The sequence below is a fragment of the Pygocentrus nattereri genome, chromosome 20, assembly GCF_015220715.1.
Source record: "Pygocentrus nattereri isolate fPygNat1 chromosome 20, fPygNat1.pri, whole genome shotgun sequence".
Classification (NCBI taxonomy): Eukaryota; Metazoa; Chordata; class Actinopteri; order Characiformes; family Serrasalmidae; genus Pygocentrus; species Pygocentrus nattereri.
Window position 1 is genome coordinate 22,834,952 of NC_051230.1, and position 25,485 is coordinate 22,860,436.

General features: G+C 39.5%; 2 protein-coding genes across 2 annotated transcripts; both read left to right on the forward strand.

Moving 5' to 3' along the window:
* Nucleotides 1-2,010: 2,010 nt before the first annotated feature.
* On the forward strand, nt 2,011-13,818 carry fancg (FA complementation group G). The gene is made up of 15 exons (XM_017687323.2): nt 2,011-2,033; nt 2,138-2,248; nt 2,336-2,420; nt 2,692-2,817; nt 2,915-3,105; nt 5,779-5,920; nt 6,029-6,159; nt 9,120-9,266; nt 9,414-9,574; nt 9,712-9,781; nt 10,760-11,091; nt 11,192-11,232; nt 13,004-13,168; nt 13,455-13,569; nt 13,673-13,818. Exons 2-15 carry the CDS (start codon nt 2,180-2,182, stop codon nt 13,788-13,790), a joined length of 1,893 nt encoding a protein of 630 aa, XP_017542812.2. The 5' UTR covers nt 2,011-2,033; nt 2,138-2,179; the 3' UTR covers nt 13,791-13,818.
* A 1,230-nt stretch (nt 13,819-15,048) lies between these two features.
* LOC108414444 (valosin containing protein) lies at nt 15,049-25,399 on the forward strand. Its single transcript, XM_037531788.1, has 17 exons — nt 15,049-15,204; nt 16,679-16,790; nt 17,247-17,419; nt 17,526-17,668; nt 17,854-17,984; nt 19,407-19,538; nt 19,626-19,728; nt 19,859-19,992; nt 20,234-20,369; nt 21,024-21,136; nt 22,121-22,285; nt 22,452-22,574; nt 22,898-23,110; nt 23,483-23,791; nt 24,243-24,398; nt 24,509-24,663; nt 24,806-25,399. Exons 1-17 carry the CDS (start codon nt 15,188-15,190, stop codon nt 24,909-24,911), a joined length of 2,421 nt encoding a protein of 806 aa, XP_037387685.1. The 5' UTR covers nt 15,049-15,187; the 3' UTR covers nt 24,912-25,399.
* The last annotated feature ends 86 nt before the right edge of the window (nt 25,400-25,485 follow it).

Sequence of the window (25,485 nt, forward strand, 5' to 3'; positions counted from 1 at the left end):
AAAGATGAAAGAGTGTAGCTTAAAGGAATGGTGATGTAACAAGGTGATGTAAACACGCTTCTGTCCCAACTTCTGATTGTGTTGCAGACATCAAATTCCAAACTTGCTTATAATTGTAAAGTACAATTGAGTAGGTCAGGTAATGCAGATGTCTGTACTATATATAGGCTACTTACATTTAACTAGCAATTTACAGTGGGAAACATAGAGGAATATAAGAATGGCTTTGTTGTTCTGAGCATGACACACAAGTATGATCCCAAGGATGGAATTTCAGTGGTGCGGTAACAGAAGAACTCTGAACACTATTGTGTACATATAATAAACACGCATAGTTACACATGTTTACATATACACACAGTGCAAGACGCCAGTGTAAAAAGCCTGACACAGTTCAGAGAACAACGACATCAAACTGGAGTGTTTACATTCTGTCAAGGTTGAAATGTGGGCTATTGTTTGTCCTTTTGTGCGTCCTCAGGGAGAGGTAACATGATATATATTTGTAGAGTAACCTGCTGAGTTTTTTATATGTGGTCTTTAGCTCTGTATATTAGCTGTCCAGGGATAGGGCCAATAAAGGAAAGAGGTCAGTCAGATTGGGATTTTGTCAGAGCAGGTGTCCAGTGTTTCATCTGTGTAAAAGGTCCTGGGAAACGCTTTCCAAGCTTGATCTTGGAGGCCCTCTGACTCGACACAGTTTTGTGAGCTGAAATAGATGTGTTAAAATGTGGCATAAAAATGTATATACACATCTATACTATATCTGCCTAAAGCTCCCAGGGCCAAATATTTCATCAACTCCTAATATGATGCCTCTTAACTCAATATGATACATTAAGATCTTAAAGGATTCCTAAAGGGGAACTCCACCAATTTTTCTGCAAAATTGCGTCGTTGTGATGTAAACAAGGTCATTCGAAGTGATTTGATATAAAATCGTTTGCTGTAGAAAAACCTACAGATTCAAATTATTTTACAGTCGTGGTGATAGGAACCAGGGGTCACAACGTCTACAACACAAATATAGCCATTTTATTTACTACCTAAATGTATCCAGTGAACCTACATGTGTCTTCTAAGTTTTTATATGTAACACTTCATTTTAAATGAATATTTAATATGTAATAACAATGGTAAAATAGTGGAAAATCTGAAAAAATAAGGTTTTGCAGGGACTGTTTTGCCTTGCAACCCCCTACATGGGCAGTGGTGACCGGAAGGTCGCCGGTTCGATCCCCAGAGCTGACAGCATATGACTGAGGTGTCCTTGAGCAAGACACCTACCCCCCAACTGCTCCCTGGGCACTGCGGATTGGGCTGCCCACCGCTCCGGTGAGTGTGTGTGCTCACTAGAGTGTGTGTGGTGTTTCACTTCACGGATTGGTTAAATGCGGAGGTCAAATTTCCCCATTGTGGGACTAATAAGGGTCACTTAATCTTAATCTTAATGTACCCCTCCGCTAGGAAAAGATCAAAATAAGATGATTAACAAGATGTATCACAAAACTCGTGCATCAGGCAGCATATTTGTAATAATTTTGTGTAGCGACTTTTGTGAGACAGCTTTTAGAGGCATTAAATTCCATTAGACGTCTGGTTCCTATCACCACCACTGTAGACAATGCTGACTCAGTACGTTTCTCTAGAATGAAGCATTTCACATCAAACCACTCTGAATGACTTTGTTTACATCTAAACCATTTAATGTAGAAGTTTTGAAACATTGGTGGAGCACCCTTTTAAGGTCAGGGTTAGGGTTCTTGGGCCACAAAGGCTGTTCAGGGGTCAACAAGAAGCAGCCTGCTTGATAGGAATGCTCTTGCCCTCGGCTCGGCTAGCTCCAGGAGCTACTTAGCTAGCATACGTAAACTTTTTGACAAAAGGAAAATATCGGGAAAGTTTCGTAGACGTTTCAAACACCCAGTAAATGGATCTGGGTTCACAGCGACCACCTGAGGCCTTTTAGGAGAGCTTTTTTTCCCCGCGCATCCAAAACAGCAGAGGGCGCTAAGTGCCAGTGTTTACAAGAGGTGGAGGGAAAGTTCAAATCACGAGCTGAAATGTTTCCCTGGGCTGCTTCTCAGTGTTATTGTCACACTTTTATCTTTTTATGTCTTGTCTTTCTGGTTTATAGTTTGATGTAGGTCTGTTTGCGCCTGTTATCCGAGTTCTCACCATGTCTGTTACTCCATGTTTGGTGGACAGATGGACTGAGGAGAACAACAACATCGTCAGAAAGTGGAAGGTAGCTTAGCTTCAGCTTCAGCCAGACGCACGATTTCACCCGCTGTGTGCACCTAAACTTACTCGGCGCGTTTCTCTTTGATTTTAGGAATATGAGAACCGTCGCCAGCCCCTTCAAGACGTACGAAAGCATTGCTATGCGGAGTTTCTCAAACTGTGGCAGAAAATTCAAGGTGCGAGATTTTTTCTTGAGTTCTTTTATTGACAGGTCAACAACAGGCGAGGCTGAAGTAACGTGAGCTTTCTATTCGCCAGCTGGTTGTTCGAATTTTCCCGTTCCACCTTAAATGGTGCAGCAGTCACGCTCTGAAAGGCGCTAGAATGCGAAACACTTAAGGTGGAACGGAAAATTCGAACGACCGACAGTGTGATGATGAATGTAAACGTAAATGGTCCTTAATTACAGACGTGTCGTCTTTTTCTTCACCTCCAAAACCCACACAGGTCTGCCAGCCACTACAGAACAACTTCAACTTGAAATCACCGCTTCATACAACACCTTGATATTATCACTGAGTTACTCCAAACCGCAAGATACGCAGCATCACCTCACCAACAGCCTAGTAAGAGGTAAATGTCCAGTTTCATCCGAGAAGAGAAATAAAAGTGCAGGTGTATGTGATCCTTGCATGATGCTTTTTTCTCTTTTGTGTGTCTTTTCTTTTAGCCTTAGAAGCTGTTGGTGCTCAGGTGTCCAAAACTGATCTGGGAACATTATTGCAAGCAGTGCTGAAGACCTTTGGTGGTACAGTGTACCAGCCCTGCATCCACAAGCTGTTGCTGATTCAGTGGGCGATCTGGCTCTCGGAATGTCAGTTTGATGGCATCCTTCATCTGCTTCAGCAGATTAACCCCAAGGTAAGACAGAAAAACTAGAACAGGGGCGCTCAAGCGTACTGTTAAAAAAAAAAAAAAAAAAAAAAAGTTAAATGTTTATGGTGGACCAAGGGGCAAAATACAAAAAGTACAGTTTTTAGAAATGTCTTTTATAACATTGTACTATGTATTATAATAATTATTAAAACGCTTGTATTAAAACTACTAAAAAGGAAAGTAAAGAATTTAATAAGTTACATGTAGTATAAAATATGTTCTTTCATTACATAAGGACGTGGAGTTATGGTAACTTTCTGATGGGCCATACCAAACATCCTTGTAGGTCAGCTTTGGCCTTCGGGTCACACCTTAAGGAAACCCTGAGCTAGAAGTTAACATCTTTATAATAACAGTAATCTTTATTTATGTAGCACTTTCCATGCTAGCGGCAGCTCAAAGTGCTTTACAGACAGGTTATAATGCTTACCAGTAATAGAAGAAGTTAAAATCATATATGACCGCAATACAGATCAAATATAAAGATAAATACCAAGAGACATAGCTAGAATTTTAATTAAATGCTAAGTTAAAGTGATGTTTTTAAATGTTTCTCAGAAGTGTGCCCCGGGCTCGACTGTCTCCTAAAAGGTGGAATAACTGAAAAAGGAATAGTTTTGTGATAAATCAACTATGCACTATAGACATTTACACACCTATCTTCCTGTTAACCCAAACATAGTCAATCGTCCAAGACATGTTGTGCGTCTGAAATTTGCATAATTATTATCCCCCACTGATTAGTACTGTTCAATCTGCATCACAACATTGATCTCAAAAATCTTTGTTAATGCGGTTTCTGCTGTGATGTTTTGTTCTTTACAAAAACACAAGTGCAGACAAAACTCAGGCCTCATGATGGCAGCTACAGCCTTTTAAGCTATGTAACGTACTTCACCTTGTCTTCGGAGTAGGGAGAAAGTTGTGTAAATTAAATTTTTTGTGTCAAATTATTCCTGCAATAATGTGAATGCATATTCGATTTTCTTTACTATAATGTAATAGAAGTCAGAGAGTTGAGTGTAACAACAGGGGATTTTATGAGCATTAAGACTTAATAAGAAATTAGGCCAAGAAACAAAGGTACAGACACAAGGGCAAATAAGGATAGTATGAAAATCGCTTATGCAAGAGCCAGTGTATAATGATTGTATGTGCATTTCAGTCTGTAAGTAACTGGACAGTTTTTTGTTGGCTCAGCTGTGAACTCACATTGTATTTGAAATGACTGTAAGGTTAAGGTACAGAAAGACGGCTTTAATTCTGTTGGGTGAACCGTATAGGAATCGCACTGTCCCTCACTTGTTTAGAGGATATAAGTAATTGGGTATTTAAATGTATGTCAGATTTAGTAGGCTTCTTGTTCATAAATCCTTCAGAGCCCATATACACTCTCTGACACTGGGTAGTTTCCGTGGTGATGCTCTTCCAGGCCTATAAATGTGCCACTTTCAGTTTCTGCTTCTTTCTGGGAGCTTTTTGCTGCCTGTTTTGTCTACAAGTGAGAAATATAAAATGAAAAAGAAAAGTATTCTCAGCGCATTTTAATTTGATTGGCCATTGACAAACATTCCACTTTTTGGTCATGTTAAGCAGCATGTTTTAAGGCATTCGATTCGGAAACAGTTGTTTTTGTTCAACATGCAAACTACTGATACCACCAGTTATATCATCAATAAAGACAAGGGAGTCACTTTTGTTTGATGAACTATTACACGTTGGCTCATGAGCAGTGTGTTCTTTTGTTCAGAACACTTTCTGTTATGCTGATGCAGGTTAATTTTTATGTAATTTGCCCACCAGACACAGAATTCTAGAGGCGTTTTATCAGTGCCGTATGCAGGAACACATTTTTTGTAGGCCTGTAAAACAGCAGGTTTTAAGACACTGACTTGATTTCACATTTGTACGTCGATTCCAATAATACAATGTTATATCAACACAGTTTTTTCTTCCAGTTTACTTATTTGTTTTATGTTTGTGGAATCAATGTGCACCTTTGAATTATGTCAGCATTCTTTTTCTCCAGTGGAGGTTTACAGTGAAGTTAACGGCAGACAGCTGAGCTGAGACCCTATCTTTATTAAGCGGTTAACGACAATGATGATGATGATGCTTGGTATATTTTACTCTTTATAGTTTTTTTTTTTTGCATGTTTATTAATTACAGTATGGTTTACTATATCTATTAAACAGTTGGGCTTTTTCTTTTAAAAAAGCTTAAAATATTTTGGTCGTCCACTACTGTGGTCTGCTAGGTCATTTGCTATTTCTGAGCTCCCCTGCTGCATTTTTCCTTCTTACCAGCATATCAAGTAGGTGAGTTTGGACATACCCAATGATTTGTAAATATCTTTGATTGATTGATTATTCTGATTATTCAGTATCATAACTGCCTGCTTTACTGCTGCTTTACCTATTCGCTCTTAATTTTGAGGAGCAACAAACTCTAGATAAAAATTGCCGTATCTACAATCAGCTCATGTAGATGATGCAGTGACAAAGTTGGCAGAGAAAAAACGGAGTTTGCATATATAGAAGCATTTTGATTACTGTGTGGTTCACACAGTGTTTATGTAAATAACCTTGAATTAAAGCTGATGAACAATGACAAGTTGAGCTGATTTGTGATCTTTGTATTCTTTTGCTTCTCCATAGAACAAGATCACACCATCTGGTGATCTACTCACAGAAATCCGAAACCTCACCTTTTCCATCCAAGAAGACATCTCCCTGCTTGTTGCTATGGCAGCCAAAGATCTCAAGGACCTTTTGCATATCTGCACTTTTGTTTCCAAAGGTATCTGGAGTGCTTTGTGGGCATGATTAACTTATTAAAATTAACTGCTGTAAGAAACATGTAGTCTGTGTTTATAGAGAAATAAGAATGATCTGTGTTTTGTCTTAGGAGTGGAGCAGATGAGGAAGGAGAATTATACTGAGGCTCTTCTGGCTATTCAAGAAGCTGCCACACTCTCTTCTCCCAGAGCTCTTTTGGCTCACATCCACACCCTCACAGGCCTTTGCTTCACTAAGCTGGTAAGAAGAACTGGGACTGCTGAAATCTCATGTCCACTCCACATAATTAAATCTCAATTGGCATTTTTTTATGTTTGTAAAAAAACTCACCTGTTAAAATACCTTCTCTGTGAATTGCCACTGATTTCTGGACTGTCTTACAGTAAGAAACAGAGCCTCATAGACACACAAATTTTTGTTTTTCCCCAGAAATCCCCAGATGTTTTTTAAAAAGGATTTCTAGTTTACTTTTTCTTTTAAAGTAGTTTTTTAATAATATATGGCTATGCATTTTTTTAATTGTTCAGTCTATTTTTATTGTTTATCTGTTTTTAAAAGGAATTCTATTTACTCACTTGATTGCCAAAATTGTTGGTTGTAATGAAAACCAGCCCTTTGTGGATAAAATTGGACCCCCCTGTTGTAAGCCTTACAGAGAATTTCTGTAATTTTAAGTATATGTTTATGACATAATGATAGACTATCATGCTTGTTTTTGAACTATGCAAGTATTGAAATGAAATTCAGGATCAAGATCTTGAAACACTCGGCAGAAAATTATCTCAAGATTTTTTTTCTCGATGGAATCTTGATAAATAGTCAAGTCAAGCTAGCTCTCTTATTGGTTAGGACTTCAGTAGCTCAAATGAAGGCCTGAAGTGACAGATTATCCACTAAAATAACTAGGAAGTGACAGTGGATTCAGCCAATCATGTTTTGATTTACAATGGGTGGGACCAATTTTAATAATTTAAAACAAAAGAAAAAGAAATTTGCAATATGTACATGAGATTTAAGTTCTTATGAATACAGTAAAGTGGCAGTGACTGTGATAATAAGTATGGAACAGCTTGTATAAAGCAGTTCAAAATGATTGTACCTCTGAATTATTGCACACAATTATTATTATTATTATTATTATTATTATTATACATATCAACAGTACAGTTAGGTATTGAGTTTTGCACAGATGAACCACACATTGTGAATCGCACACGGAGGGAGGAGTTATAGAGTTTGATGGCCACAGGTAAGAGTGGTGCATTTCGGTACAATGAGTCTTGCACTGAATGAGCTCCTGTGTCTCACTACTGTGTTGTAGAGTGGGTGGGAGCCATTGTCCATAATGGCCTGCAGCTTGGACAGCATCCTCGACACTGCCATCAGCGAGTCCAGCTCCACACCCACAAATTAACCGGCCTTGCGGATCAGTTTGTCGAGTCTGTTGGCGTCTGCTACCCTCAACCTGCTTCCCCAGCATGCAACAGCATAGAGGATAGCACTCGCCACCACAGACTCATAGAAGATCCTGAGCATAGTCCGGCAGATGTTGAAGGACCTCAGGCACCTCAGAAAATAGAGACGACTTTGGCCCTTCTTGTAGAGGGCGTCAGTGTTCTTAGACCAGGCAAGTTTATGGTCAGTATACAGTCCCAGGTATTTGTAATCCTCCAGTGTCCACACTGACCACCCTCATGGACACAGGGGTCAGTGGTGCATTTCCCTCCTCCAGTTCCTTTGTCTTTGTCACATTGAGCTGCAGGTGGTTCCGCTTGCACCATGCGACAAAATCCTTCGCTGCCCTGTACTCTTCATCACCCTTGCTGATACATCCAACTATTGCAGAGTCATCAGAAGACTTCTGAAGGTGGCAAGTCTCTTTGCAGTAGCTGAAGTCTGTGGTGTAGAGGGTGAAGAGGAAGGCAGAGAGGACAGTTCCTTATGGAACTCCAATGTTGCTGACCACTCTGTCCGACACACACAAACATGCCCATCACAGTGCTGGCTGGCTTGTCCAGGTGATCATAGACTTGGTTGAGCAGGTAGTTGATGACGTCCTCAACTCCCAGGCATGGCTGATGGGCAAATTGGAGGGGGTCCAGACAAGGCTGGACTATGGGTCGGAGCTGATCCAAGACGAGCCTCTTCATGACGTGGGACGTCAGTGCCACTGGCCTGTAGTCCTTGGTATCACTGGGTCGTGGCGTCTTTTGAACGGGAACAATGCAGGATGTCTTCCACATCATAGGGACCCTCTGGAGACTCAGGCTCATGTTGAAGACATGTTGCAGTACTCCACAAAGCTGGGAGGCACAGGCTTTAAGCCCCCTGGGGGGAACCCCATCAGGGCCTCCAGCCTTGTTTGTGTGGAGTCTCTTCAGTTGTCTAAATGTGTTATGTCAAAATATATACTAAAATATCACAAGCCTTAAATTAAACATGTTTAATCTAGAATGGCCTAGAGATGTTAATATGAATTGCTGTTAGTTTAGCGATAACATGCTACTAGCAGAAATTAGCTTTATTGTAGCTTTGTTTTGTTTTGTTTTTTTCTTGATTTTTTTTTTTTTTTTTTTTTTTTTTTTTTTGTTTTTTGTTTATAAAATTTTTTACATTCATGGCCCAAACTGATGGTCTAGCTGGATGGTTTGCCACTGTTCTGAAGCACTTTTGAACCAAAACCATATTGTAAGTTATATACAGAGCTGTAAAGTTGAAAGTCTTGGCTCTCTGATAGACAATGTTTGCTCTATATATTGGATGGAATATGGTCAAAAATAACTGTCATCAACTGTCATCTAGCAAGAAATTTACACACAATTGGAATATCAGCTTAAGGCAGCGTTAAACTTTTTTCAATCAAGAGGCATAATAGGCATGTGCACGTTCACTCAGACATGCCAAAGAAACCAGTTATTTCTTTATCCTGTGGGTAAAACAAGTCTTATTGATCAGCTGATATCAAGAGATGACTTTTCATCTAATTGTACTGTATCCAAGGATTTTTACTATAACTAGTAGTAAAGAGAGCATAGCTAGCTAAATGTAGCAATATTTAAATGTGTTGTAAAATTTTTACAGTAAAATGGATGTAGTATGAAAAATGTGACTTTCTTTAATTGAAACCATTAAAACTTCACAAATACGATCTACCTCCCTATTTACATAAGCTAACTTACTGATTGCCATTGTTTTTCCAGGGACGGCCCCAGAGTGCCCTCCAATGTTACAGAAAGGCCTTAGAGGTGGACTTCAGCTGCCAGAGGGCACTTTATCAGAGCTCACTAGTGTACAGGCAGTCGGGCAACAGTCAAGCCGAAATAGAGGCTTTGCATCTTCTTCACTCTGTAAGTGTTTTTACTTCTGATTGTATTTTATCTAAGCCATGTAGTTCCTTAGCTCTGTTCAATTAATATATATAGAATACTTTCTTGTCATTTCCTTATTTAGTATAAAAAGAAATTACAGTCTGTATTTCTGTACACTGTCCATAGGCTGTGTTGTTGCATACTGAAAGAGACTCATCAAGTACGCCAGCCGCCCTCATATCCCCTGATATGCTGCTTGGGGGTGAACAAATGGCTTTTATTAGCCAAGTACCTTCTCCTGTTCTAATATTACACACTCTGGCACATAGATGTTTGCTCAATGACAGGCAAGTGTATCGACATCAAGACTAACTGCAAAATTCTAAGACTTTTTTTTTTTTTTTTGGATTATGAGTATTTATCGTTGAACTGCACAGATGGTTGTTTTTATATTCTTGTATGTATGTATTTTTTCTTTAAACAGAAATTCAGAAAGTGCTGAGTTCTATGTTGACCTCTTGGCCACCTTACAGTCTCCAGACTCCAGACCACATGTAGGTTGTAATGTTGAATAGTTAATACTGGATATTGACAAATTTTTTTCTAAAAAAAAAATGTAGATAAAGGGGAATTACATCATTCAGAGTGGTTTGTTTGAAATGATCCATTTAAAAGTAACTTGAGTCAAAATTTTTCACATTTTGCTGCTAGAAACCAGATATCTGAAGCATTTAATACCTCTAAACGTTTCATCACAGTTATTACATGAAATTATTCAAAAAAATGTTTGGAATCAATAGCCTTTGCCTTTTTTGTCAAATCTATTCAACGTTGAAAGATATATGTAGGGCGTGAGGCAAAGTAGTACTCAAAGAAAAATTTTCAGAAGATTCACTGCTATTTTACAATTATCAGCATTACATTTAAAACTCAGAAGACATATGTAGGTTCACTGTTGTAGATATGAGACCTGGGTCACCTGGGTCACCACCATTGTAGACGGATGGATAGATAGACAGATGGATCTCTGTCTGTCTGTCTGTCTGTCTAACCATCTATACACTACACCATTACACATCTCACTACTCTGAATCTCAGACTGAATTAAATAGAACATTTAGAAAAATCAGTGGATTTCCCCTTTAGTACTGCTACTGCTGGAATACGCCAACAAACAAGCACGTATATACACAGAACCTGTCAATCACTGTCAATTTTTTTCAAGTTTTCCATTAGTTCAAAACACCCTCATACAGCGTTCATGTATCATTAAATCAGTACCTATCAGTATGTTCATACATACATCAGAAATCAGTAAACATTAAACATCTTCAAAATGAGTATTTTTACATTCTTAAACCATTTTTTCCTTCCCTTTTATATTTTCTTGATTTACTTGTTACTATGTCACCTGCTCTGTCTCTACATGAGCTACTGCCAGGACAAATTCTTTGCGAGTCTTCCTTGACCAATAAAATCAGTTCTGATTCTAACATGCAAATCTGAATGATCTGTTTGTTTACACAATGCAGGGACCCACGATTGATGCCCTGCCTTTCCCAAGAATCCCTGTTGTCTATCTCGAAGCAGCATTTGCAGTGTTGAAAGCCAAAAGGTTTTGGGATTCTATTGCCATTTGTGATGAAGTCATTGCCAAGACTGTGGACCTTGTCCCAGAGAGACTGCTGCTTGAGCCACATCACAGGTCAGCTGGCCCCACAGAACTGGCAGCTGTAGGTGTGGAATCTGAAGCTGTGGAGGAGAAATTAGACTGTGTTCTCTGGTCTGGGGCAGCTTACTTCCTTCAAGGACATGCATATTTGCAGCTCAAGGATACAAAAGAAGCACTGACCATCTTTACCAGGTACAGTTTATTGTTTAACCGTTTGAATGGACTTGAGTTTGCAGACCATTTACTTCAGTGATCTCACCTGGTGCTCTTTTTTGTTGTACTACCTTTGCAGAGCCATCAATCAACTGGTGAAAGTGTGTGTTAAACAGAAATGTAAGCATTCATTCTCTCCTGTTTGCTCTTGCAACCTGCTTTTGCAATTTAGAATCATACTACCACTATGGTGGCACATATGTAGATTGTTGATTATTACGATATTTTTTGCAGTACTTATATTGCAGAAGGCTGCAATATCCTCTAAATCCACTAAAATGGACATATTAAAAAACCACAGCAAATCCATGGGCCAGCTGTGTTTTAATTTTATTTTTACTTAACGGGCCATTGTTTACTCAAAATATGCCAACTGAACTAGACACCAGGCATCTTCTTTTTTTTAGTTACCGCTGGCACATAAATTGCTGCTGAGGACAGAGGTCAGAATGCACACTATGTTGCAGTGCATGCTGGGACTGTAGTACATCTCATTGTGAAACAGGCTAATAAAAATGGAAAATTACAATAATTTCGCAGGCCTTTTGTTTGACACATGGGCTACAAACAATCATAGTGTCTTTTGCTGTGATCATCTTGACCAATCTCAGGGTCATTTTGTGGGTTTTTTGATGAATGAAGTCATCCATGTAATCCATAATAATTGTGAATTATTTTGGTCAGGATGATTCATGTTTTTTAACCCATTTATGTCCATACTGGAAGTAAACGTCTCTTTACTACAGTGGTTCTTAGAAAGTGGTCAAACAGTTTGGCTGTGGCGTCTGATTTTTGTTACAGTACTACTTTCTTGGCCTTTGATACATTTTTTTTAAGTGTGCTTTAAAAAAAAATAATGTTGTGTTCCTCTTAATGTAATTTCTCATGAATTTTCTCACTTGATGAGAATCGATCAAATTTAGATGAACACAACATTAATTTTTCATTAAATTATTTAAAACTTAAAAAAAGGGAAACTTTTGGACTACAGTATACTTCATGTGAATGGAATTTTTAAAAAGTATCACCTGATTACTTTTTTTTTTTTTGCAGTTTTTCCTTGTCACATTATTTATTTCTTTACAGTGGTGTGACATTAATATAGAGATAAACCAGGAGAAATTAGTTATCTCTTGATTTTGTCTTTGAATAAAGTCTCAGGCATCAAGCAATGTACTCATAACTAAGCTTGCACCGATCAAGAATTTTTATGGACGATTATGGTTTAAATTTTTTTACAGCCAAATTGGCATATTTTTATTGTCCTCTATTTTTTTTTTTTTAATCACAGCTCACACTGGACTAAACAAGTATAGTTAATTCTATTAGTCCAAGTCAGTATATAAATAACATTATTGGCTCTTTAATGGGCGAAACTGCCATTTTCCATTCAAAATAAAAAGTTCCCTAGTTGAATAAAATCAAATGAAGTGCTAAATTGAATGTATGAGGTAATGTATGCAGGTTCTTTAGCACAACGAGTCAATATAATTATGCTACAACACAGTGTAGATGTAGCAGCAGCATTCAAAAGTAGTGTGAATGTCTTACCTGCCTCACATCACTTTCATCATAAAACTAACACAGAAATATGCAGTTTCAGCTTTTGGACAGTTCCAGCGATTTGTAACAATTTTGTGTAATGACTTTCTGTGAGGGAGCTTTTAGAGCCACTAGCTTTAGACATTTGGTTCCTATCACCAGCACTGTGAACAAATCGCACTGTTCACATTCTAACGATTTAATTATGTGGAGAAAAAAAATCTGTGCAATTCCTTTTAAAATTTTGTCAAAGTACAAGTATAACACGTCTTGATTAAGATTTTTTTGTCAACTGATCATTCACTTATTCAGTTTAATTGTGCTCTCTGCCTTAAATTGTGCCTTTCAGGCTGGACAGTGAGCAATCTGGGACAGACAGAAGATTCTGACAATAAAGTGGCGACACTGGAGGCTCTAAAAGGACAAACGCTTGCAGGCAGAGGCGTGTGCTTTATAGAGAGAGGCCAGTTGAAGGAGGCTTTGAGGGACTTCCAGCTCAGTCTTCAGGCCTCAGGTGTGAAAGAAGTAGCTGACCTTTCTTTCACCATTGTAACATACACCTAACACTCCTCTGTAATATGACTCCTATGATGTTCCACTGCGGTCTAGATGTGTAACATTTGGTTTTGCTTTAGATAAGCAACTACTAAATTCAAGTTTTCAACAGATTGTTTGACTTGGATTTGGATAAATACTAAAATATTGTGTTCTGCCATTCTGAGCTCAACTACTCTGTCCTCAAGTAAGCTTCTTAGTCATACCTGGATGAACAATCATACCTGGATTACTTATGTTACCAGGGTGTAGGAACACAGAGATGTGGCTGGTTGAGACTTTGTGGAGGCTGGACCGCAAGAAGGAGGCAGCAGCCATGTGGCACCAGAGTTATAATTCCACAAACTCGCCTACTCCAGTGTAAGCTACGCTACTGAATCTGTGGTTTGTGCATACAGTACATGCACCACGGTGTAAATGTTGTTGTTTTAGAGATGAATTACTGTTTTGATTTATGTTTCAGAGAGCTGCCCCTGTATCTGCAAACATGGCAAGAGGATGCTACAAATCTTGACCACAGCAACCTGAATGAGAAAATGGAGAAATTCATCCATAGTTGTGGTGACATAACTATGACATAAAATAAAGATAAAACAATTTCATATTTTACATCTGAATGTTCTTCTGTTCTCTCCTTTTGGTGGATGCATTTTTCTCATTTACTTATATACATCTGTATATGCCTAAAAAATAAATATTCATAAAAACCTATTACAAAATTTATTTGTGATAAAGTGAGAAATTAGACTCTTTTCCATCTTATGTCAAATCTGAAGACACCTGGATGTACTATCAGTTCTGTTTTATGCCTCAATGAAATGTAACTAAGGTTGTATCCTATCATTTAAGAAATATTGGTGGAGTCCTTTTCTATTCCAGGCTGATGCAGAAAAAAATGGTTCCTGCATTTGTTACAAGCAGGACTGATTATCGTAATGCTTAGTGTGCTTCCCAAGAAAACAATACAGCCCTTACACCTTGTACACAATGCAGCAGCATGGATCTTAACAAAAACATGAAGGAGAGCACAGCATCCCGGTTATGAAAGAACTGCTCTTTCTACCTGCATCTTTCAGGATAGATGTGTTTAACACTCTAGATGGTGGACCTCTGCTTACTCTGCTTATGTCCCAGCACGTGGTCTTAGATGTGGCCTTCTGCAGATCCTTTCTGTAAAATAAGTAAATGTAGAGGGGCCTCTTTCTGTTATTATGCTAAACTGTGGAGCTCAATTACCTTATACAATTACAGTTAAAAACACATTTAAAAACATCTTTTTAATCGGGATTTGATTTACTTTTTCACTTTAATGTCTTACTTTGCTTCACTTTATTTCATTACTATTCTTCTTGTGTGCTTCTGCTTTTCATTGTAAAGCAATTTGAGCAGCTACATGCAAGTTATTATTTTTAGTAGCTGTAGTATTAGCATTAGTGTTATTATATGTTAATGTAAAGCTTTTTTTGGAACAAAACCACAGCGTGGAATTACTTTCCTTTGCCAAGCTTTCTGTTGCTCTCTTTGTTTAGTTGTACATGTTGTGCCCAGCTATTTAAAGTTTTAGTTGACTTGTATGCTCTTCAGAGTTAAACGAAAATAAGTACAAATAGAAGGAAATAGTCTTTCAGCATCAGCTATTCTAATACATCATGAACCTGAGAGAGGCCAAGCCTGATGATCTTCAGCCTCAAACAGGGACTTACCACAGCCATGCTTCTTCATCAAGGACTGACTTGGCCCGGTGATGTGTCGCGCTGCCTCTGATTGGCTGAATAGCCCACGAAGGGCTCAGTTGCTCGCTCTGATTGGTTGATCAGTCGGTGGGCGGTCGAATCGCTTCTCCGCAGAAGATGTTAGCGAGCTAGGCAGCCGTTTTGAAACTCAGTGCGGAGGAAAAGTGCTATCGGGAAGGTTGGAGTCTGTCGGTCAAGAAAGCTCATCTTATACGTTATTTAAATCGTTTCACGGGGGAAGCAACATGGCTTCGGGTGGAGAGTAAGTAAAACTAAGCCATTCTGTAATAATTATGTAGAAATGTTCACATTTTTCCTATTTACTCAGAAGTTAGCAAGTTTACTAACGTTAGCCACCGTCGCAGGTTAGCTAGGTTAGCTTTCGCCCCGTATGACACGCTCTTGGCGAAAATACCCGATTTACATACGACAGGGCCCAGACTAGCGCCGTGTGTATATAATTTAGCAGGTGCTCTTTCGTGTTCGCCTTCGCCTTTTTATGTAAACATGGCTAACTAGCCCAGGACGTTTGATAGCTGACTAGTATTATTAGCTCACTAGCTGCTCGGCTGGTTTGTCCCCGCTAACAGACCCTACTGAGTCATTCTCTGGCTTTGGCCTACCGGCATTAGGCATGTTTATAACCTCGTAGCCATTGTCCGATCACCAAACTTGCTAGCAAGCTGTTAGCTGAACATGTCGTGGAACCTGTGCGGATAAAGTTGATCTGCGTTTTCTGTGTTCGCTGTGGGTCGTTAGTGTTCATGAGGTCCGGCAGACCGATGACTGTGTGTTAGCTACCACTAGCTGGCTAGCGTCTTCCACACTGACGTTTCAGTGTGTAAGAAACTCGTCTTCGTGGTCTCAGCTAGTTTTGTGTCGGACTAGGCCAAAAGTAAACGGGTTTCATTTTCAGTGAACTCCAAGAGTTGTTCTCCAAAGAATCTCTCACGCCGGATCCGTTTCGGCCAATTTCGCTGCTTGCTAGCCCGTTGTTGTGTTAGCGGGCTTGGCTAGCGCTGTGTCGAAGCATTTGCTGTGTCATTCGGACGTCTGACAAGGCTAATGTAACGTTACTAATCTAACGGGGCTGTAGCTAACTGGACAAATGGCTACTAGTTACAGGTTGTGGGGAAGCTTAAAGCAACTTGGGTAAAGACAGGATGCACTTTTGTAGCTGGAACTGCTAGCTAACATTAATTTATGCGGCAGCGCAGGTTAGACGGCTAATTCTATTTACTTAACATTAGCGCTCTGGCTATTGATGTTGACAGGACTGCGCTGGCTTTGCCTCACATATGCAGATGTTGGCCTTTTGGAAACACACGAAACCATTTTCTCCGATATAATTGTCCATAGAACAAGCTGCCAAGGGAAACATTTCTTTTTTTCGACCTTTTTTTTTTCCAAATGTGTGTTTCGTCATCACCGATGAGGCAGAGCTAGCGAGCTCCGTTAGTCGTTCCGGAGTTGACCGTGTTGTGTAGAAGGATCTAGAGCCGAAGGTTAGAGCCGCACTGGTTAGGTAACCTAGCAGTGCTTTAACTCCGTACCTGTGAGTTCTGAAGAATTGCCATCCCACGTCGGTGAAATGTTTTTAAAAGTTACGTTTCACTTTCGACTTCACTGAAATGTAACTTAATTTCCTCTACGCAATACTGCCAAGTCTTGACATCTGAATTATTTATGTGGTCACTGAAGTCTTTTTTTTTTTTTTCTGAACCATTTTCACTCAGATCCAAAAATGATGATCTTTCTACTGCCATTCTGAAGCAAAAGAACAGACCTAACAGGTTGATTGTTGATGAATCCATCAATGAAGACAACAGTGTGGTCTCCCTCTCTCAGGTGTGTCATTCACCTTGATGGATGTGTTGCAGTGCTTTACTGCCTTATTAGGTTTTTTTTTTGTTGTTGTTGTTGTGTGTGTGTTTTTTTTTTTTTTTTTTTTAATTTATTTATTTTTTTGGGTGTGTTTGTTTTTAATTAGGGTAAGAAAGACAAACGTGCAACTTAAATATTGCATGTAACATTGATTTCCCCAATTAACTACAATAGACTACAATAAAATGAATGAATAATAACAAATATAAGGGGTGGAGTTAAGTTTTATAGCAGAGGGGTAAGTGCTGTTATGAAACTGAGATTTTCTGCATGAAGTACTTTGAAACTTTTTGTCGCTTTAAAAAGGTACTGTGCTGGGTGTGATTTATCTGCATAGAATATCCGTTCTAAAGATCTGTATAGAAGCTCAGATTTTGAGGCACCCGGTTCTTATAATTCATGTGACTGGCATGTTTACAGGCCAAGATGGATGAGCTTCAGCTTTTCAGGGGGGACACTGTGTTGCTGAAGGGTAAGAAAAGGAGGGAAACTGTCTGCATCGTGCTGTCCGACGATACCTGCTCTGACGAGAAGGTGCGCATGAACAGGGTGGTCCGCAACAACCTTAGGGTGCGCCTTGGAGATGTCATCAGGTGAGCTTCTGTTTATCTTTTATCTTTTTTTTAGTGTTAAAAAGAAACAAAGTTGAAGCCTTGGTAACTGCTGTTAAATACAGTAAATTGAACTTTTATTTTGTAGCATTCAGCCATGTCCAGATGTGAAGTATGGGAAACGTATCCATGTTCTGCCCATTGATGACACAGTGGAAGGGATCACTGGCAATTTATTTGAGGTGTACCTCAAGCCGTATTTTCTGGAGGCTTATAGGCCAATCCGCAAAGGTAGCCAATAAACCTTTCCAGCATTGTTTGTTTCTATGAAAGACTTTTATTACAAAAAATGTACAAATGAAGGTTTTATTTAACTTTCATAATAATAATATTGTTGACTTTATGAGAGTAACGCAGGCTACTGAATATTTCTTCAGAGTAACATTGAGTATAACATTGCTGACATTTCCCTGTAGGTGATATCTTCTTGGTGAGAGGAGGCATGCGTGCTGTAGAGTTTAAAGTGGTGGAGACTGACCCAAGTCCTTACTGTATAGTGGCTCCTGACACAGTCATTCACTGTGAAGGAGAACCTATCAAGCGTGAGGTATGTCCAGAATGTGAATTTATTTATTTATTTATTTTTTTAATTGTCATTAGTGAACATACATTTAATGTGTGTGCATTGTCTAACCTGTCAGAACAACGACTGAATAACTGAAATTGACCTGTGTAGTCACTAATCAGTCCTAGCCTGGGGGTCTGCAGCATTGCAGCAACATTGCACGTTAGTTGCCTTAACCCTGCTCCAGAGTGTTACTTAATAAGAAAGTAATTTTTCTGGGAGTTCCCTTGGATGCTTGAGTTTTAATAGCGGATGAGTGGAGGAAAGTTGTCTCTGGGTTTTGTTCTTTAAAACAGTGATTTTATATTTGAAGTATACATTTTTTTTCTACTTATGTTTACTGTTAACCAACCATCATTAGTTGGTGAATCATTAACCAGCAAGCCTGAAATCAAGTACATGACTCAGCAAAATAAAAGAAATGGATTAATCTGATTAGCTGAGCAGGGTCTGAAGCTTCTGCCCTAACCCTGACACGCACGAGTGGACATATCAGTTGAATTCTGAGTTTATGTATTGAGATCATTAAATATATTGGGGCCAAGCATAATCGCATGCATTAAGGAAATGGGGCTCGAAACCATTTTAACCTACATAAGAACTCAGTTTTGCTTAAACCCACAGGCCTGACAACTTTACATAACCAAAGAGTAAAATGTGGGCAAAGTGACTGGAATATGATGCGCTGTTACGTTTCATCATCTAAAGTTATTTAACACTCTTTACTAGCCCTTTTAAAAGTGCTTGAGATTGCTACAGATTGTTGTAGCACTACTTTCCCCTCAAAAACTGCTCCTGAGCTCCAGCATTTTTAGCTGCATGCTAAATTTGTTGTCTGTCTCACAGAACCAGTTGCTTATTGCACCCTCCTTCAGTTAAAAAAGCTTTGCAAGCTGAATGATAATCCTAATTATTTACAGTATTGTAAAACATCATGGTGTGTGTGCTGATCTTATTGCATCAATGAGAATATATTTTGTGCCCTGTATTTGATGTCAGAAATGGTATTATGTGTCTTTTGTGTTGGGTAATAAGTTACATGGTTAGTGCTGAAATTTAAGTCTTTTAAATCAAGAGATTCCGTTGTACTTTGGCAGCCAGTTAGATTGCTACACGTTGGCGAGCATATGATGTGGTTAAATTTCGGCTTGCTTTATTTTTGAGCTGTAGTGATCTGTTTCTTGGGTCATCTGAATGCTCTGAATAATCTAAACTAACATAGCAACATTTGTGACTGGTCAGGATGCTCTGAGCACACAACAAAACATTTAGTGACAGGCATATTGCAGCCATCTGTGATGTCAGCAATGCAAGGTGGATTTAGGTGAAAAACGCTTCAACACTATATATACTGTGCTGCTGTGTTTTGTTCTGATGTAACCCAAATGTGATTCCTTTTGCCAGGATGAGGAGGAATCGCTCAATGAGGTGGGCTATGATGACATTGGGGGTGTCAGGAAGCAGCTGGCTCAGATCAAAGAGATGGTGGAACTCCCACTCAGGCACCCAGCACTCTTTAAAGCCATTGGAGTGAAGGTAAGAATTGCTCATTGTAAGATGTTGAGCACAAAATTACAGGCTTGTTAAGAGATACTAATGGTGTAGCCTTGATTTATTGTTAAGCCTCCCCGTGGCATTCTGCTGTACGGACCCCCTGGAACTGGAAAAACTCTCATTGCTCGTGCTGTTGCAAATGAAACTGGAGCCTTCTTTTTCTTAATCAATGGTGAGACAAAAATATATAATCTGTAGTTTAAGGTTTATTTATTTAATGAATGTTTACATTTTCTTTTCAAAAGTACTACTTGGGAACTTTGTTTTGGAAATTTTATTGATGCATGTTCCCAATTTCACAGGTCCTGAAATCATGAGTAAACTGGCTGGGGAGTCTGAGAGCAACCTGCGTAAAGCCTTTGAAGAAGCTGAGAAGAACGCCCCTGCCATCATCTTTATTGATGAACTGGATGCTATTGCACCCAAGAGAGAGAAGGTGAGACACAGTTCATATCTTAATTATTGCGATGTTTGTCTACCTATTTTCTTTCTTTTCCTTATTCCGACATTGGTACATGGATGAACAAATCCATTTAATCTGAATCTTGAATATTGCTTCTAGTGGTACAGTTTTATTTTCTTTGGTGTGGATTATTATAAAGACTTTGTGTCGTCTATAATGTATTCTGTAATGAGTTCCTGTGGTGCAGTAAGCTGATCTGTTTCTACCTCAACAGACTCACGGTGAAGTGGAGAGGCGCATCGTGTCTCAGCTGCTCACCCTGATGGATGGCCTGAAGCAGAGGGCCCACGTCATCGTCATGGCAGCCACCAACAGACCCAACAGCATTGACCCAGCTCTCAGGCGATTTGGTGAGCTTGCCTCACCACAATTTTGAAATGTGTAGATATTTTAATTTGTGTTTTTGATGACCATTTATAATCGAGTGAGGAGGAAGATTTCAATAATCCAGTCAAAAGGGACAGTACAACATTACTGATATCAGACTGCAGTTTTCTTGTTAAACATAAAACATGAACTTCTACATTGTCAGACATGTCTGATTATCCTAAATATTTGTTAAAGACAGTGGAAAAAAGGTTAACATCAACAGACTGTGCTGAAATTCTCTCTTGCACTGTATTATTGTACTTTGTTTATCAGTTTCTTTTGAGAAATGACTTTTAAGCCCTGTAACATTGCAAGTGAAGGAAAATGTCCTAAGGAGTTCAATATGGGCTAGGGGGTGTGTTCACTAGTATGCATGTATGTGGGTTAAATGCTGAGGTCTAATTCCAGTGGGCAGACACAGTTGGCTGATGGTTTTGAATTTAGTTTAATTTAATGAACAAACTGTTCACTTTTTATGCTGGCAAGTACAGTGTAAGCTTGGATTATCAAGCCTGCCCTGTGTTGCAAAGGCTTTAAACTAGACTGCGTTCATGGATTTCATGCCGTCTTGAAACTGACTTTCTTGTGCCCTAGTCAGTCACGTTACAATAATTACTTATTGCCTCTTTTTACAGGTCGCTTTGACAGAGAGGTGGATATTGGCATTCCTGATGCAACAGGAAGACTGGAGATCCTGCAGATCCACACCAAGAACATGAAGCTGGCTGATGATGTGGACCTGGAGCAGGTGCGTTGTCTTTGTTTGCTAGGGTAAATACTCATTGGTAGTTTTATTGCATGCCTGGCAAGTTATGTTGTCAAACAAGTTATGAGGTTGGCATGGAGGAGGAGGATGGCATTTCGTCATCTAATTAAATGTCACTGCTTTGTTTTTGTTGAGCCTTTCAAATAAATACATGAATATTTCTTTGATACATTTTGGTGAATTATAAGAGGGACAGAGGGATGGAGTGAATCCAGTTAATTCAGTTTTAAAGAAACTTTTTACTTTTTTGGGATTAGATTTTGGGATAGATTTAAAAAAAGATTTAAAAACAGTTTTGTTGCCACTCAAAGTTGTATGCACCTGGGTTTTGAAAGTGGGCACTTGGCGTGCATGTAGAAGAGTGGACAGCGAGGAATGGATTTTCTAGTCGATGCGCTTTGTCCTTGCCAAGTTTGCCTCAGTGAGTTGATTAGGTAGTTATGTAACTGTTGTAATGCAAAACATTTTTTGAAAATTGTGAAATGTAATTTTTATAAAGCTTGTTTTTCCCCCCACACTTCATTTTTTTTATTATTAAGTACGTGCCAATACAATAAGGAATTGCCATCAAAGCTTGAAAATCTAGCTGTTTTTAAACGATGCACATTACCTAGCAAGGCTGACTACTTTACAACTTTGAGTAGTGCTGCTGTTGAAGAGTGAGTTATGTTCCATGTCAGAAAAGCGCTTCTGTATAGCTGTAGGTAAACTGTTTCAGTTTCTGTAGCACAGTGAGAGCAGAAATCACAGGCTGATTCCTTGTGGTAATATGCCAGTGCTATGCCATATGTTTAAAGTGACCAGTGACTTTGTGTCCAGCCTTCAGAGTCAGTAACACTTCTCTGTGAGTAGCGCGTCCACTGCCAGCTTGAGTTGTTTGTTCATTAGCGCTGTTTGCGTTACACATTATCAATGTTTAAATAGTTTAAACTGTCCTCGCTAATCAATGATGTTTGACATTTTCAGGTTGCCAACGAGACACATGGCCATGTGGGCGCTGATCTTGCTGCCCTGTGCTCAGAGGCTGCACTGCAGGCCATCCGCAAGAAGATGGACCTCATCGACTTGGAGGATGAAACAATTGATGCAGAAGTCATGAACTCTCTGGCTGTCACCATGGATGACTTCAGGGTATGAATGTTAGCTTAACTTCTGAATGTGTAATTTAGTACAGTGAAAGTAATGTACTGCAAGTTCCTTTTTCAGAGAAAACAAGAACTTAGATGGAAGTTAGAGCTTCTGGTTCAGTGTAGTCCTGCATGTTGCCAGCAAGTAATTCTTTTGTCCTGCTTCACAGTGGGCCTTGAGCCAAAGCAACCCATCTGCTCTTCGTGAGACAGTGGTTGAGGTGCCCAATATCACCTGGGAGGACATTGGTGGCCTTGATGATGTCAAGAGAGAACTTCAAGAGCTTGTGCAGGTAACCAGCTTATCCTCTTCTCTGCATATCCGTTCAGATTCTTGGGATCTTTTAATGTTCTTTTTTTTGTATTGATGTGATCTCTCTCTCTCTCTCTCTCTCTCTCTCTCTCTCTCTCTCTCTCTCTCTCTCTCTCTCTCTCTCTCTCACTCTCTCACTCACTCACTCACTCACTCACTCACTCACTCACTCACTCACTCTCTCACTCTCTCACTCTCTCACTCTCTCACTCTCTCTCTCTCTCTCTCTCTCTCTCTCTCTCTCTCTCTCTCTCTCTCTCTCTCTCTCTCTCTCTCTCTCTCTCTCTCTCGTCTTCCTTGCAGTACCCAGTGGAACATCCAGACAAATTCCTTAAGTTTGGCATGACCCCATCCAAGGGAGTGTTATTCTATGGACCCCCTGGTTGTGGTAAAACTCTCCTGGCAAAAGCTATTGCCAATGAGTGCCAGGCCAACTTCATTTCTATCAAAGGACCTGAACTGCTCACCATGTGGTTTGGGGAGTCTGAGGCCAATGTCCGTGAGATCTTTGATAAGGTAAGAGAGAACTGAATATCTAAACACTTAGATTTTCTTTGTCCCTTAACACCCCTTAGCCTCCTTTACATTTTTAATATACCTTGAAGGAGAATATCACTGATCTAGCAAAATTTCTGCATAATTCAGTCGTTAAAGTTAATTTGAATGTTCTGATGTCAAATGCTCCACTCTGGAGACACTTGGCAAGCCACAGTTGTATATAGTGATGGTGATGGGAGACAGATATCTGAGGCATTTAATGTATTTAAAACCTCTAAAACCTCAGACACAGAACTTGTGTAATTCCTTTTTAAGAAACTTAATTATTTCCATGTGAAAATAGAATATATACTGTATGATGAAACTGGCTGATTCTTAATTCTTTGTCAGGCCCGTCAAGCTGCCCCCTGTGTGCTCTTCTTTGATGAGTTGGACTCCATTGCAAAGGCCCGTGGTGGAAGTGTGGGTGATGGTGGTGGAGCTGCTGACCGTGTCATTAACCAGATCCTGACCGAAATGGATGGCATGTCCAGCAAGAAGAATGTCTTCATCATCGGAGCCACCAATAGACCAGACATTATTGACCCTGCCATCCTCAGGCCTGGTCGTTTGGACCAGCTCATCTACATCCCACTGCCTGATGAGAAGTCTCGCATGGCCATTCTCAAGGCTAACCTCAGGAAGTCCCCCATTGCCAAGGTAAATTTGACTAGGAGTTAGTAGTTGATGGTATACTGGTTTGTGTTCTTCCTTGGATATTTGAGTTTTGTCATGACCGTTATACCTGTGTGCTACAAATAAGTATTAATAACATAATATACTAACATTAAAAAAAGACATATAGCCTGCTTAGCTGAGTGGCTGAGTCATGGGTGTTTTGTCACTTTTTAAAAGAAAACGCAGCATTCCCCTGAGCATTTCCCACTGTCTGGTCCATTGCATATGAAGTAGTTCACTTTGTTTTCAAAGTAGATGCAAAGGAATGGCCAGTCTTGGGGTTAGCTTTAGCCTGTTAAAGCATAGCAGAAATTCAGACGTGAAGAATTTGACTGTTTTTGCTGGGCCCTTGGGGTTGTTGGAAAGCAATATTTACATGTTGCATGTGTACTGGAGAGAGTGCACTTTTGTAACTGTTTTTCTATCACCCAAGGACGTGGACCTGGACTTCCTGGCCAAGATGACCAACGGATTCTCCGGTGCTGACTTGACAGAGATTTGCCAGAGAGCCTGCAAGCTGGCCATCCGTGAGTCCATTGAGAACGAGATCAGGAGGGAACGCGAGAGACAGACCAACCCCTCAGCAATGGTTGGTTGGTTTGTTTGTCTGTTTTCAGAACTCTTAGCATAACTGTAGAGGACTTGTTAAATCCAGTAGATGGCAATGGCTAATCCTTCAGTTTTCTTCTTTATATTCAGGAGGTGGAGGAAGATGACCCTGTTCCTGAGATCAGGAAGGACCACTTTGAAGAAGCTATGCGCTTCGCCCGCCGCTCTGTCAGCGATAACGACATCCGCAAATATGAGATGTTCGCACAGACCCTGCAGCAAAGCAGAGGCTTTGGCAGCTTCAGGTAAAGACCTGTTTGTTTAAACATCTTATTGATGCTGTTTAAGATCTCTGGGATTTGTTGCATGGCAAAGCCACTGCTATTACTAAATTGTGATTTTAAGGCATTTTTGTTGCTTGCTTATTAATTATGAAACCTCTTCCAGATTCCCCTCCAGTAACCAAGGAGGAAGTGGACCCAGCCAGGGCTCTGCTGGCGGCAGTGGAGGGAACATCTTCAATGAGGACAACGATGATGACCTTTATGGATAAATGTGACCACATGGCTGATCTACCCAATACAGGCCACCATGTACAAAACAGAAAACCAACCGATGAAAATTCCACATTTTTAGGACTCTGTGCTTCTTTGATGTTGTTTTTTTTTTTTTTTTTCTTTCTTTTTCCTTTTTTTATTATTATTATTATTATTATTCTTTTTTTTTCTCTCCTCTCTTTCCCCCCGTTGTTGGAGAAAAGCATGTAGCTGCTTGTATTTTGCTCTGGTTTGTGATTATTGCAGAACCTTGATCTTAACGTAATGTGGGTGGGGGTGCATTTAAGTGAATCAATACACGGTAGAGTGGCTTCATTCTTAACTTTTCACAACCTCTACAAGCAGCTTTAGTGGCGGGATTTAATGCTAGCCTAATGAAAGAGTTAAAAAAAATGCTAATTTCATTTTTTATGAATGTAGCATATAATGTATTACAAGTTTGAAAAATGTTAAAATAAACTTCACAAAATGGGCCCAACTTTAACTGTGTCTGTCAGATCTCTAGTTTATGTTCTAGCCTAGTTAAGCTATTGGTTGGGTTGGTTGTAACAGATTTCAGATTAGTGACGT

What these genes read in the sequence shown, in the direction of transcription:
- fancg (XM_017687323.2), top strand. Translation starts at nt 2,180, where the DNA reads ATGTCTGTTACTCCATGTTTGGTGGACAGATGGACTGAGGAGAACAAC. An exon ending in ACATCGTCAGAAAGTGGAAG is followed by an intron (nt 2,249 to 2,335) that starts GTAGCTTAGCTT and finishes CTTTGATTTTAG; the next exon opens with GAATATGAGAACCGTCGCCA. An exon ending in ACTGTGGCAGAAAATTCAAG is followed by an intron (nt 2,421 to 2,691) that starts GTGCGAGATTTT and finishes AAACCCACACAG; the next exon opens with GTCTGCCAGCCACTACAGAA.
- LOC108414444 (XM_037531788.1), top strand. An exon ending in TCACCATGGATGACTTCAGG is followed by an intron (nt 22,286 to 22,451) that starts GTATGAATGTTA and finishes CCTGCTTCACAG; the next exon opens with TGGGCCTTGAGCCAAAGCAA. An exon ending in AGACCAACCCCTCAGCAATG is followed by an intron (nt 24,399 to 24,508) that starts GTTGGTTGGTTT and finishes CTTTATATTCAG; the next exon opens with GAGGTGGAGGAAGATGACCC.